Raw genomic sequence first — 15,792 nt, forward strand, 5'->3', positions numbered from 1 at the left:
ATGCCTCACATACGGCAAGTAGTCAACAAATATTAGCTATTTTAAACAATGTGACTATTATTAAATCCTTATGAACTCATTACTATGTTGTCTTGTTCTAATTCAGTTGTTGTTGTTGTTTCTGAGACGTAGTTTCACTCTATCTCCCAGGCTGGAGTGCAGTGGTGCGACCTTGGCTCACTGCAACCTCCGCCTCCCGGGTTCAAGCAATTCTCATGCCTCCACCTCTGGAGTAACTAGGATTACGGGTGAGCACCATCACGCCTGGCTAATTTTTTTGTATTTAGTAGAGACAGGGTTTTTCACCATGTTGACCAGGCTCGTCTTGACCTCTTGGCCTCAAGTGATCCACCTGCCTCAGCCTCCCAAAGTCCTGGGATTACAGGCGTGAGCCACCACCTCTGGCCCAAAAATTGAAATTATTAGAGATCATAGAAACATGTCAAAACAACAGAAAATGGAGAAACTAACATTTATCACAGGGCTAACGTGTGACAGGCCCAGCGGTAAGTATTTTCCTACATGCTTTTGATTGCGTTTTTTTTTTTTTTTTTTTTTTTGAGGCGGAGTCTCGCTCTGTCGCCAGGACTGGAGTGCAGTGGCCGGATCTCAGCTCACTGCAAGCTCCGCCTCCCGGGTTCACGCCATTCTCCTGCCTCAGCCTCCCGAGTAGCTGGGACTACAGGCGCCCGCCACCTCGCCCGGCTAGTTTTTTGTATTTTTAGTAGAGACGGGGTTTCACCGTGTTAGCCAGGATGGTCTCGATCTCCTGACCTCATGATCCACCCGTCTCGGCCTCCCAAAGTGCTGGGATTACAGGCTTGAGCCACCGCACCCGGCCTGATTGCGTTTTATTTAATCTTATTAAATATATTATCATTTCCATTTACATGCAATAAATCCAAACTTCAAAGAGACTGTGTAAGTGACTGAGGTCACATAGCGAGCAGAACTAATACTCTGAAGAGAGAAGGCACGAAGGAAGTTATTAACTGATTCAAAGTTAGCCTGATGATTTCGTTGAGGCAGTACACACAGGCTAAGACACACCAACTTGAAATGAAACTTACGGATGCAGCCATCAGGGGCATCCACTGGAACCCCATAAGGGCGGTAATAGCCCTTAGCACACTGTTCACAGTTTACTCCAGCTGTGTTGTGCTAGAAAGAAACAAAAGAAACTTAAAAGGAAGGGTTCTGGGGAAGTTGATTCTCCTTATTTTGTGCTACTCACTCAGAGGAATAATTCTGTCATATACAATTGTAATTTTGAAGTCACTGAAATAAAAAAAAAAAAAAAGCATTAATCTTGACCTTAACCAAAATTTACCATAGGGTTGGCTTAAACCTGCCTCTGGAATTTTTTTCTTATTGGGAGAGGAAAGGAAACATTCCATCTACTGGACAAGCCCAGGCTTTATCTTTGATTGAAGAATTTGCTTTAATGAAGCACCTGACATGTGAGTGAGAAAACACTGAAGACGACTGTTCTCATAGCCTCATTCAGAAGAACTGACGAATGGATAACGAATCGCCTGCAGTTTAACCCAAGGATCATGTGTGCATTTACACCTTCTCCAATTTTGGAAGGAATAACATATACAGATCCTTGTCTCTCTTCGTTCTAATTTTATCTGTGCTTTAGTCATAAAACCTTTTCTGAATACTTCTGTTTCATGAATGGAAAATGGAGGCATAAATCTCATACACGGAGCTCATTTTTTTTTTTTTTTTGAGACAGAGTCGCACTCTGTCGCCCAGGCTGGAGTGCAGTGGCCCGATCTCAGCTCACTGCAAGCTCCGCCTCCCAGGTTCACACCATTCTCCTGCCTCAGCCTCCCGAGTAGCTGGGACTACAGGCGCCCACCACCTCGCCTGGCTAGTTTTTTGTATTTTTTTTAGTAGAGACAGGGTTTCACCATGTTAGCCAGGATGGTCTCGATCTCCTGACCTCGTGATCCACCCGTCTCAGCCTCCCAAAGTGCTGTGATTACAACACGGAGCTCATTTTAAAGTACAATACTAGGCAGCTCTTTCCAGTTCATGGTTAATCCTTGTAATTGCCACAAAATTAAATTACCCAACATGCATCATCAGTTTCCAAGAACTATGGATCTAGCGCATTTCTGCCTCTTTTGCTCTAATTTGGAAATAATTAGGAGGACAATGTTCTTTCATTAATGAAAAGAAAGGCAATAAGAAGTTAACAAGAACAAAAACACACTTTGACCCACACAAAAGTCTGCACAGAAACACAGAGGGGAGAACAAAGACCCATTCTGTATCCTCTCCTGTTTTAGATAATTTTATTAACTACAGACTTTTCTTTATTACCACTCCTTTTCCCATAGGCTAAAATCTGAATTCACTTTACTGCCGAGGTCTAAAACCACATTGGCCACTTCTGTGACTTGAAATGTACATGCATAAACATGGTGGGTAAATCAGAAACAGCTGTGGCCCACCTTCCCATCCAACGTCAATTAACCCTCACATCTGTTGTTTGCCACTGTTTCTTACCATAGACAGAGGACATCAGGTTAACTTTGGCTCCCAAATCTTTTATTGTTGGAGTGGGAAATGAAAAAATGTTCTCTGAATTGGGCAGCCCAGGTTTCCCCCTCTACTACAAAGTGGTTAATAAAGTACCTGCTACAGAGAAATTACATTTTTAAGACACAAAGGATAGCAATGAAAGACTGAAAGAGAGCAAAAAATTAGAGTGCTCTGTAGACAGAATAATGCCTGTAGTTTGCCTTGAAATCTCAGTGGTTCTCCAGAATCTGCACACCCTGAGGGCAAGACACACTACGTTATCCCTGGACACCATGGTCCTGGTCGGACCAAGGCCAGGTCAAAACCCAGGGACAGTGGTGATGACCCAAGGACATCCATTCCTCTATCCATGCACTAATTCATCTTATCTCTTATGCATTTCAAAACAAATTGCAGCTATCAGTCACTTTCCCCTAAATAATTCATCATGCATTTAACTAGCTGGAATTCAATATTTGTTTACAGGTTTTTTCTTCTGTTTTAAAGGATAGTTTTTTAGGACATATTGGAGGTGTGGGAGAGGTGATCTTGTTGGGAGCAGTGGGAACTTGAAGTTGCATTTGCCTGACACTTGACAGCAAACCCCAACTACCCAAACTAACGAGGCTGCTAATGGAATCTGCACAGGTAGCAAGCCCGACTCCTCCCCACCTTACTTAGTCCATCCTTTGGCACTACTGAGGGAGGCTTTCTATGGAATGCTCACCTACAACCAGGCCCTGCTCTGATCAGCTTTAGGTCTGAATTCCTTCAAGAAGAACTTTTCCAAGTTGCTTTTCCACCTTCAAGCAAATCCTCCATCCCTCTGCCTTTCTGTCTTTCTCTCAATTCCTTCACCACTCTGTTGCTGGCTTCCATTTCTGTGAACCTCAAGCACGCAGAGACTCTGGGGAGGCCCATTCACCAGTCATCCTCTCTCTGGAGGAGTTTCCTTACTTAGGCCTATAAGGCCCGATATGATCTGGCCTTTGTCACCCTCCGGATTCGTCAACCCCCTACTCACTCACTCCCCTCCAGCTACACTGGGCTCCTTGAGAAGGAAAGGGAAGAGAGGAGAAGGGAAAGGAAGGGGAAAAGAAAAGAAAAATAAAGTCTGGAAATAGTGAAACCAACATAACAAAGACACAACTAGGGAGTGAATTTAAGACTTAGATCAGTCCAGGTGCAGTGGCTCACACCTGCAATCCCAGCACTTTGGGAGGCCAAAGTGGGTGGATCATGAGGTCAGGAGTTCAAGACCAGCCTGACCAACACGGTGAAACTCCGTCTCTACTAAAAATATAAAAATTAGCCAGGCATGGTGCCACGCACCTGTAATTCCAGCTACTCAGGAGGCTGAGGCAGGAGAATTGCTTGAACCTGGGAGGAGGAGGTTGCAGGGAGCCGAGATCACACCACTGCACTCCAGTCAGTGTAACAGAGTGAGACTCCGTCTCAAAAAAAAAAAAAAAGATTTAGATCAGAAGTCACATCTCTATGGAAGAGGTGAAGGACTTTGTTTTAGTTCATGGAGATAAAGTATCTTCATGAATCATCTCAAATAACAGGGATAATCTTCAACCTTAGTTAAGAGCATCAATATTTAACCAAAGGGAAAGAAATCAAGAAGGAGTCCATCCAAAAATTTTGTGCTTCTGGCCTTCTTCTTTCATTACTCTTTTCTCTCAACATTTTATCTTGAAAAATTCCCAACTTTACAGTGAACACCTTTACACTCCCCCACCTAGAATTTACCATTAATATTTTACCACATTTGTTTTATCACATAATTATCCATCCATCCATTCCTCTATCCATCCACTAATTCATCTTATCTCTTATGCATTTCAAAACAAATTGCAGCTATCAGTCACTTTTCCCTAAATACTTCACCATGCATTTAACTAGCTGGAATTCAATATTTGTTTACAGTTTTTTCTTCTGTTTTAAAATTTATAAGTGCAAAAAACTCATAAGTGCAAAACTATTAATTGCACATCCACTGAGTCAAGAAAAATGCATACATCTGTGAAACCCAATTCCTTATCTAGATATAGAGCAGTATCATTACCCCAAAGTTCCCCTTTCCCCTTCACAGTCCATCCCCATCATCAACTCTTCAGAGTCAACCACAGTTCTGATTTTTTCCACTATGGACTACTTTTACCTGTTTCAGAATTTCATTCAAATGGCCCTGATACTTGTGTGTGTGTGTTTTTTTAGTCGTCATCCACTCGGCATAATGTTTTTAAGATTCTTGCATGTCGCTGTGTCCATCAGTAGTTTCTTCCTCTCTGTTGCTCCACAGAATCCCATTCTATAGTTATGCCCGAGTTTCTGCATCCATTCTACTATCGTTGGTCACCTGGGCTATTTTTAGTTGGGGGTATTTGCATCAAGCTGCTATAAACTTTTTGAAAACAAACATTTCCATTTCTTATGAATAAATGCCTATGAGTGGAAATTGTGAGTCATAGGGTAGGTGTATGTTTAGTTTTATTTTTTTTAAATGGCCGTTTTCCCAAAGTAGTTGTACCATTCTGCATTGTTATCAACAATGCATGAATAGGTGTGGTTATTCCATATCCTCACCAAAATGTGATGCTGTCAGCCTTTTTAATAATAGTCATCCTTTAAAGCTGAGGAGAAAATAGTAATCCTGGGGAGTATGTAGTGGTATGTCATTGTAATTTTAATTTGCATTTCTCTGATGACTAACAATGTTAAGCTCTTTGATGTACATTTACTGGCCATTTATTTATCTGTTTTTGTCAAGTAACTATTCAAATCTTTTGAATTTTTTTGAGGTTTTTTTTTTTTTTATAACTGAGCTGTGGAAGTTCTTTATATATCCCGGATACCAACCATTTGTCAGGTTTATGTTGTGTGAGTATTTTCTGCCTGTGACTTGCCTATTCATTTTCTTAATAGCATGTTTTGTTTTGAACAGAAATTTTTAATTTTGATAAAATATAAATTGTGAATTTTTCATGGTTATTGATTTTTGTGATGTAAGAAAACTTGGCATATCCTCAAATCACAAAAATACAGTTCTATATCAATTTAATTTTTGGGTATGACTTGAGGTAGGGGTTGGGGTTTTTTTTTGTTTTTGTTTTTTTTAAGTATCCAGTTATCTGAGAACCATTTGTTAAGCAATCCTCCCATTGGACTGCTTTGGTGTTTTTATCAAAAACCAAATGTCAGGCCAGGTGCTGTGGCTCATGCTCGTAATCCTGACACTTTGAGAAGCCAAGGCAAGAGGATTGCTTGAGGGCAGGAGTTCAAGACTAGCCTGGGCAACATAGCAAGATCCCATTTCTAAAACACAAAAAACTTTCATTTAAATTAGGCATGATAATGCCTGCCTGTAGTCCTAGCTAATTGGGAGGCTGAGGCAGAAGGAATGATTGAGCCCAGGAGTCTGAGGCTGCAATGAACTATGATCACATCACTGCACTGCAGCTTGGGTGACAGAGTAAAAACCTGTCTCTGAAAAAAAAAAAGAAATAAAAAATCAAATATCTTTAAAAGTGTGGGTCTGTTTCTGTGCTCCCCACTCTGCTATATAGATCTTTTTCTATCCTTATGTCAGTATCACAGTATAGCGTTTTCGTTATTGTAGCTTTATAGTTAGTACTGAAGTAAGATAATGTAAGCCCCCCAGCTTTATTCTACTTTTTCAAGACACCTTTGGACAGTCTAGGACATTTACACATCCACATAGATTTTAGAATTCACTTGGCAACTTCTATCCAAAAGCCTGCATTAAATCAACTTGGGAAGATCAACTTGGGAAGAATCAACAAGTTAACAATACTGAGTCTTCCAATCCATAAACCTTTACACCTTTCTCTTTATTTAGGTCTTTCTAGATTTCTCTCAGCAATTATTTTAGTTTTAGTGTGGAAGTCTTGCATGCCTTTTGTTAAATGTATTCCTAAGTATTTCATGTAATTTGACAATATTTTAAATTACATTTTTACATTTTCCTATTGTTTACTGCTAGCATATAAAATACAATTAATTTCTATATTATCCTTGTATCTTGCAATCTTGCTAAATTCACTTATTAGTTCTGGTATTTGTTTTGTATATTCCTTAGGATTTTCTAAATAAAACATCGTATCATCTGAAAACATAGTTATACTTCCTCCTTTCCAATCTAAATGTCTCTTTTTTTTTTTTTTCTTGCCTTATTGCAATGGTTAGGATCGCCAGGGCATTGTTTAACACAAATGGTGATTGCCTTGTCCCAGTATTTCAAAGAAGAAAGTTCAATATTTTACCATTAATAGGCTGTTAGTTGTCATAGGGTTTTCAAAAATGCCCTTTATCAGATTACAGAAATTCCCTTCTATTCCTAGCTTGCTAAGAGTTTTTATTATAAAATAGGTATCAATTTTGTTTAATGGTATTACACAATTGTTCTCCTTTATTCTATTAATATGATAAATTACACAGATTGATTTTTGAATGTTCAATCAACCTGTTTTCCTGGGATAAATCTTACTCTTCATAATGTATTATATTTGTTATATGTTGCTGGATTTGTTTTTCATATTTTTGAATCTATGGTCTTCATGACAGATATTGATCAGCTATCTTCTTTCACGTGGTGTTTGCCAAGTTTTGGTATTAAGGTTATGCTGGCCTCATCAAACAAGTTGACAAGTGTTCTCCCCTCTGTCTTCTGAAAGAACTTGTATAAGATTAATGTTGTTTCATCTTTAAATGTTTAGAATTCACCAGTAAAACCATCTGGGCCTGGAATTTTCTTTGTCAGAAAATTTTCATAATGAATTTAACTTCTTTCACACATAACATCTATTTGGATGTTCCACTTCATCTTGTATCAGTTTTAGTAAGTTATAGTTTTCAAGAACGTGTCCATTTAATCTAGGTTGTCAATTCTGTTGGCATAAAATTGTTCATAGTATTATTTTATTTTCCTTTTAATGTCTATAGCCTGTAGCCACTGTAGTAACACACCACTTTTATATATGAGATTGCTAATTTGTAATCTTTCTTTTTTCTTGATCACAATAACCGGGAGTTTATTAATTTTGGTGACCTTTTCAAAAGACAGATTTTGGCTTTACTGTTTTTCTCTATTGTTTACCTCTTTTCTCTTTTGAATTCTTTTCTCTGTTAAATTTTGTTGAATGTATTGCTTTCTTCCTGCTACTTACTTTAGGCTTACTTTGGTCTTCTTTTACCAGGTTCTTAAGGTAGAACCTTCGGATATTGATTTTAGACTTTTTTTTCCTAACACAAGCTTAAAGCTATGAATTTCCCTTTAAGTACTGCTTAGCTGCATCCAACAAATTTTGATGTGTAATGTTTTCATTATTATTTAAATTGAAATATTTTCTAATTTCCCTTCTAACTTCTTTGACCATGGTTTATTTAGAAGCATGTTGTTTCAAATATTAGCATTTTTCCAGTGATCTTATTCCTGTTGATTTCTAATTTAATTCCACTCTCGCCAGAGAACATAGTATAATTATATGACTTCAATCATTTTCAATGTAATGAGATCTGCATTATGGCTACACTTGTATAATAGCCTATCTTGGTGAATGTGCCATAGGCACATAAAATGAATACACAGTCTTCAGTTGTCAGGTGTACTGTTCTATAAGTATCAGTTAAGGTAAAGTGTATGATAGTGTTGTTCAGATCGTATGTCTTTGCTGATTTTTTGTCTAGTTTTATAAGTTGCCAATAGGATGGTATTTAAATCCCCAACTGTCTTTGGGAGGCCGAGGCGGGCGGATCACAAGGTCAGGAGATCGAGACCACGGTGAAACCCCGTCTCTACTAAAAATACAAAAAATTAGCCGGGCACGGTGGCGGGCGCCTGCAGTCCCAGCTACTCAAGGAGGCTGAGGCAGGAGAATGGCATGGACCCAGGAGGCGGAGCTTGCAGTGAGCCGAGATCGCGCCACTGCACTCCAGCCTGGGTGACCGAGCGAGACTCTGTCTCAAAAAAAAACAACAAAAAAATAAATAAATAAATCCCCAACTGTGATCATAGAATTGTCTACTTTTCCCTCTAATTCTGTCAAATTTTGCTTCACGTATTTTAAATTTTTATTATTAGATGCAAACACACTTATGATTACTGTCTCCCTGATGAATTTACTTTTAGCATTATGAAATGTCTTTATTTATTTGTGTCAATGCTCTTTGTCTTAAAGTCTACTTTACCTGATATTAATATTTTTACTCTATCCTTCTAATGTTTATTGTTTACATAGTATATTTTTTCCCATTCATTTACTTTCAACTTGTCTTTATATTTAAAGGTAAGTACTTGTAAACAACATAGTTGAGTCTTGCTTTTTTATTCATTCTTATATGCTTCTGCCTTTGAATTGGAGTGTTTAGTCCATTAACATTTCGTGTATTTTTGATATAGCTGGATTTAGTTCTACCACTATTTGTATCTATTTTCTGCTTGCCCCTTCCTTTTGTGTCTGGTGTGTGTGTATGTGGTTTTGTGTGTGTGTGTGCTTGCACACGTGCATGCATTTCATACCCTGTTCCTCCATTCATCTATTTTTTGGATTATTTGAATGTTTATAAAATTACTTTTAAATGTATCTATTGGCCTTTTAGCTGTACCTCTTTGCATTATTTTGTCAGCAGTTGTTTTAGGGACTACGATGTATATCCTTCATGGCTCACAATCAAATTAGAGTTAATACTGTATTATTATTTATGCTATTGCTGCATATGTATTATATTTACATGCACTTTATAAATACCATGAGACGTCATAAATTTTGTTGTAAGCAGCCCTACATACTCTAATTTTTCCAGTTATATTGAAGTATTATTTACAAAATATTGTTTTATTTTCCTTTTCCATTATTTATTCTCTCCTCTAAAACATTTACAAATGGGATTGAGCAAAGGAAAATAATTACAGATCATTGTATTACCATAAAAGGGCAGATATTTGGAAATAAAGAGGGGTTGGGAAAGTAGGTAGTTTCCTAAAATTCTTCTTTCAAAAAAAAAATTCAACTCTAATTTTAGATTCAGGGGTACATGTGCAGATTTGTTAGCTGGATATATTGCATGAGGCTCAACTTTGGTATATGATCGATCCTGCCACCCAGGTACTGAGCATAGGACCCAATAGTTAGTTTTTTTACCCCGTCCCCCTTCTTCCCTCTCCTCTCTAGTAGTCCCCAGTGTCTATTGTTGCCACCTTTATGTCCATGAGTACCCAGTATTTAACTCCCACTTGTAAGTGAGAACATGTGGTATTTGGTTTTCTGGTTTTGCATTAATATGCTTAGGATAATGACCTCCCGCTGCATCTATGATTTCATTCTTTTTTATGTCTGTGTAATATTCCATCATGTATATATACCACATTTTCTTTATCCAACCCACCACTGACAGGCACCAAGGTTGATTCCATGTCTTTGTTATTGTAAATAATGCTCCAATGAACATATGAGTGCATGTGACCTTTTGGTGTAATAATTTATTTCTTTTGGATATATGCCAAGTAATAGGATTACTGAGTTGAATGGTAGTTTTATTTTAAAGTCTTTGAGAAATCTCCAAACTGCTTTCTATAGTGGCTAAAATAATTTACATTGCCACCAACAATGTATAAGTGTTCTCTTTCCTCTGCAACCTGGCCAGCATCTGCTGTTTTTTGACTTTTTAATAATAGCCATTCTAGCTGGTGTGAGATGATATCTCATTGTGGTTTTGACATGCGTTTCTATGATGACTGGTGATATGGAGCATTTTTTCATATGTTTGTTGGCCACTTGTATGTCTTCTGCAGTGTCTGTTTATGTCTTTTGCCCATTTTTTAATGGAGTTATTTGTTTTTTGCTTGCTGAACTATTTAAGTTCCTTACAGATTCTGAATATTAGACCTTTGTTAGATGTACACTTTGCAAATATTTTCTCCCACTCTGTAGGCTGTCTGTTTACTCTGTTGATAGTTTTTCTTCTTAGTATAGAAGCTCTTTAGTTTAATTAGCTCCCATGTGTCAATTTTTTGTTTTGTTGAAGTTGCTTTTGAGGACTTGGCCATAAATTATTTCCCAGGGCCAATGTCCAGAATGGTGTTTCCTAGGTTTTCTTCTAGGATTCTTATAGTTTGAGGTCTTATATTTAAATATTTAGTCCATCTTGAGTTAATTTTTGTATGATATATGGTGAAAGGTAGGGGTCCAGTTTCATTTTTCTGCACATGGAGAGCCAACTATCTCAGCACCATTTATTGAATAGAAAGTCCTTTCCTTGCTGGGTGTGGTGGCTCATGCCTGTAATCCCAGAACTTTGGGAGGCTGAAGCAGTTGGATCACCTGAGGCCAGGAGTTTGAGACCAGCCTGGCCAACATGGTGAAACTCCATCTCTACTACTAATAAAAAATTAGCCAGGCATGGTGGCATGCACCTGTAGTCCCAGCTACTTGGGAGGCTGAGACAGGAGAATCACTGGAACCCAGGAGGCAGAGGTTGCACTGAGCCAAGATCATGCCACTGCACTCCAGCCTGGGTGACAGAGCGAGACTCCATCTCAAAAAAAAGAAAGTCCTTTCCTCATTGCTTATTTTTGTTAACTTTGCTGAAGATCAGATGGCTGTAGGTGTGTGGCTTTATTTATGAGTTCTATATTCTGTATAGTTTGAAGTCAGGTAATGTTATGCCTCTGGCTTTGTTCTTTTTGCCTAGGGCTGCTTTGGCTACTTGGGTTTTTTTTTTTTTTTTTTTTTTTTGGCTTCATCTGAATTTTAGAATAGTTTTTTATAGTTTTGTCAAAAATGACATAGATAGAAATAGCGCTGAATCTGTAGAATGCTTTGGGCAGTATGGTCAATGTAATGATACTATTTCTTCCAATCCATGAGCATGGAATGTTTTTTCATTTGTTTTTGTCATCTATTATTTCTTTTGGCAGTATTTTATAGATGTCCTTGTAGAGATCTTTCACCTACCTCCTTGGTTAGATGTATTTCTAGATTTGGGGTTTTTTTAATTTTTTTTTGCAGTTATTGTAAATGGGATTGTGTTCTTGATTTGGCTCTCAGCTTGAACATTATTGGTGCTTAGAAATGCTACTGATTTTTGTACATGGATTTGTATCCTGAAACTTTACTGAAGTTGTTTATCAGTTCCAGGAGGCTTCTGGCAGAGTCCTTAGGTTTTCTAAGTATAAAATCATATCATTAACAAAGAGAGATAGTTTGACTTTTTCTTTTCCTATTTGAATGTCTTCTATATCTTTCTCTTGCCTGATTGCTCTGGCTAGGACTTCCAAGAATTTTTTTTTTTTTTTTTTTTTTTTTTAGAGTCTTGTTCTATCACCCAAGCTGGAGTGCAGTGGTGTGATCTCGGCTCACTGGAACCTCTGCCTCCTGGGTTCAAGTGATTCTTGTGCCTCAGCCTCTCGAGTATCTGGGATTACAGGTGCACACCACCATGCCTGGCTAATTTTTGTATTTTTTAGTAGAGGCAGGGTTTCACCATGGTGGCCAGGCTGGTCTCGAACTCCTGACCTCATGTGATCTGCCCACCTCGGCCTCCCGAAGTACTGGGATTACAGGCATGAGCCACTGCATCCAGCCAAGAAGTTGTTTTTAAATGGTACTTTATATTTGCCCAGACATGTACCATACTCTTCATTTCTTCCTAAAGATCTGAGTTTCTATCTCGTATCACCTCTCTTTAACCTAAAGAACTTCCTTTAGCATATCTTGTAGTGTAGGTCTCTTAGGCAATAAATTCTCTTAGTTTTATTTTATCTACCAACAATTTTCTTTTTGCTTTTCTTCTTGAAGGATATTTTTACTGAATACAGAATTCTGGGATGACGGTTCTTTTTTCTTTTAGCACTTTAAAGATATTATTCCATTGTTCTGTGACCTCCATAGTTTCTAATAAAAAGTCCACAGTCACACTATGTTGTAATATTTTCTCTGTCTACTTTCAAGATTTTCACTTTGTCTTTGGATTTCAGCAGTTTGACTCTACTAGGCCTAGGAATTATTTTCTTTGTATTTCTTCAGGTTAGGGTTCATTAAGCTTCTTGAATCTCAGCCTATTGCAAAATTTGAGGTATTTCCTACCATTATTTCTTCACTTTTTTTCTGATTCATTGTCTCTTCTCTTTTTCTGGGAGTCCAATTACATGTTCCTTACATCTTTTGCTATTGTCTCACAGGTTCCCAAATCTCTTTTCATTTGAAATATATGTATTTCTCTTTCTCTTCTTCAGACTAGATCAATTCTACTAATCTGTCTTCAAATTCACTGACTCTTTCTTCTATTACCTCCATTCTGCTATTCAGCCCCTCCAGTGGATTTTTTATGTAACATATTGCATTTTTTAGTTATAGAATTTTCATTTTGATCATTTTACAGTTTTTATTTCCCTGCTATTTATAATGTTTTCATTCATTGTGACCATATTTTAATCTATTCTCTTGAGAATAATTATAATAGCAGCTCTAAAATCTTCAACTGCTAATTCCAACATCTGGGGTATGTCAGAATTGGTCCCTATTGATTGTCTTTTCTTTTGAGAATGGGTCACTTTCTTTGAATCTTCATATGTTACAAAATCTAGGATTATATCCTAGACATTGTGAATATTGCTTTAGGGATTCCAAATCCATTAGTGCATTCCTTGAAAAAATGGGGTTTTTTTCTTTATGAGACTATTAACTTTACTCAAGTTGCACATTCTGACTCTTAAGTGATAACTGAAATGTCAAGTAAATTATTTTAGTCTCAGATGAAATCCATCCTGTGCTTGGATTGTAGGGAAAATGGACTGAGGAGTCAGTCAGAAACTTGAGAAGAATTTATATATGGAATTGGGGATTTCCCTGCTCTTGATTTCTCTTTTCCTGGACTCGCCAGCAACTTTCCACAAGTTGTAGTTGTCCTAAGCTCTGCTCTCTGGTTCTTCAGAGAACAGAGCTTTAAGACAAAGGTTCCATATTTGTAGAGAGATTTTAGTCAGACCACATGGGACCAACTTTGGCCTCCCCTCTGGGTAAAAGTCATAAAAATATGTAACTCACCCTATGCTGATCCCTTTTGCCAAGTTGCAGCTCCCCTCCAGTACCTTCCTGCTTATTTTTACTCTTCGGTGCTTTCAGATCATGGTTTTTGTGGTTTTGTTGTTTATTTGTCTTTTGTATTTTGCCCAGTTTATCATATGAACCCCTAAAATATGCCCCATTCTTAAGCAAAAAGACAATCAATAGAGACCAAACCTCCGTGCGAGGGTTGAGTCCTGCAGCAGTCACTAAACCATAAAAGAAGCAGAACTCTTTCCTTGTCTTTTGATTATCAATATAATATAAAAGTTAATTATGCTGCTAAAATATACACTCAAAAATGGTTAAAACTGTAAATTTTATGTCTATTTCACCACAATAAACATTTTAAAGTTAATTACGCTACCTAAATATCTAACTTAGTAAAAGGCATTTTAAGTTTACGTTGGAAAACAAATGAAACAAGAGTTCAGTAATTTCATAAACCAAAAAAAAAAAAAAAAGTTTTTGCAGAGCCACTATGAAAAAAAAGACTACACTGATGGTTTTCTGGAACAGCAAAGTACAAAACATAGTATCACTGAGAGAATGATGAAGGATAACAAAGTATTCTAAAGACACATTGAAGGGGCTTGACCTTTCATCCGCAGAAAAGATTCTACCTACACATTCTAGTCCACTGTTTCTGCAACTCAATGTGCACACAAATCACTTGAAGGTCTTACAGTGCTTAGCCTTATCCTAAGATATCTCACTTACGCATGAAACCTTGTGATTCGTAACAAACCTATGACTTATATTTTACTTATATTTTAATTATCTGCAATAACAGATGATATAAAAGTATGGAAAGGGAGACAACTGAAGAATGGTGGCTCTCCCTATGGGTATGTAGCCCTGGTTTCATATTAATGGGCATCTCATGTGAAGAATGCCTCTTCAGTGGTATATAACAAAACATCTAAAAGAACACAAGAAAGAATGACAATGTAGACCAAATTCATAAACATTTGACAGGACCATTAATGAATATCTCAACGAAGATATATCCTCCTCTACCATACACTCCCTTAACTAAATTCCAGTGAAACCAGTTGTCCTACAGAAGCGATGAAAAATTAGTGTTTCATATTTGATGTCTATGAAAGACATCATTAATTGATCACGATACAGTTCCTCACTGAGTCTACACTCAGTCTGTCTGAAAACAAGATGTAGGGTCAGCACTAACACTGATAACTACTTGCCCTATCACAAGATGGATAGCAGTCAGAGATGACAGCCGGGAATCCTCCTCTCCATTTGGGCAAAGATCTAAATGGAGAAACTGATCAAAGGAGTGTGGGTAAACATACTTCAGTCCATTTTCCCTACAATCCCTAAATTACATCCAGCTAACAAAGTCTTGTGTGAACAACGGTGGATAAATGGTCTCAGAAAACACTTTCAATTGCCTATCACTTTCTCGGTATCGCTTCAGGAGCAAAGCTTACGGAATACTCATTCCCCGTGACAACACATCCCCTTTGATTTAAATAGTGCCTCACCTGACAGTTAATGCAGACCCCTCCACCAGCATAGATGCCCTGGGTATTCAAGCTTGCCTGCTGCCGCTCAACATCTGAATCATAGTAACAATCACTGGCATGGCCGTGGCAGTTGCATGCTGAAAACAAGCATACTAAGTCAATATTCTCATCATTACTATCAGAAGCTTAGTAAATAGCGTAAATAGTATTACTGCTAATTGAGCCATAAAAAAGTCTATTCTGGAACACCCAGGACACTCTTAGTGGAAAACTTTTCGGGATTTTTACACAAAGGCCAGGCTATACTAAGATACAGTTTAGAGCTGCTTTCATTTGATATTCAACGAGAGAAGTTTCCCTTTTTTAAAAAAATACTACTTGGGGCTGGGCATGGTGGCTCAGCCTGTAATCCCAGCACTTTGGGAGGCCAAGGCAGATGGATCAAGAGTTCAGGAGTTCGAGACCAGCCTGGCCAATATGGTAAAACCCTGTCTCTGCTAAAAACACAAAAATTAGCCAGGCATGGTGGCATGCGCCTGTAGTCCCAGCTACTCAGGAGGCTGAGGCAGAAAAATCGCTTGAACCCAGGAGGCAGAGGGTGCAGTGAGCCAAGATCTCACCACTACACTCCAGCCTGGGTGACAGAGGGAGACTCCATCTCAAAAATATGTGTATATACT

General features: G+C 37.9%; 1 protein-coding gene across 2 annotated transcripts in view; it reads right to left on the reverse strand.

Annotated features, from left to right (window-relative positions):
• LAMA3 (laminin subunit alpha 3) overlaps positions 1 to 15,792 on the reverse strand; it is a 271,772-nt gene that overhangs the window by 181,519 nt on the left and 74,461 nt on the right. For both annotated transcript variants that reach the window (XM_023207778.2, XM_023207777.2), the window contains exons 8-9: positions 15,131 to 15,249; positions 1,071 to 1,161 (exon numbers count right to left, since the gene is read on the reverse strand). In XM_023207778.2, coding sequence (XP_023063546.1) covers positions 1,071 to 1,161; positions 15,131 to 15,249 — 210 coding nt within the window. The remainder of the gene's footprint in view (positions 1 to 1,070; positions 1,162 to 15,130; positions 15,250 to 15,792) is intronic.

This window comes from Piliocolobus tephrosceles, chromosome 18, assembly GCF_002776525.5.
Source record: "Piliocolobus tephrosceles isolate RC106 chromosome 18, ASM277652v3, whole genome shotgun sequence".
NCBI lineage: Eukaryota > Metazoa > Chordata > Mammalia > Primates > Cercopithecidae > Piliocolobus > Piliocolobus tephrosceles.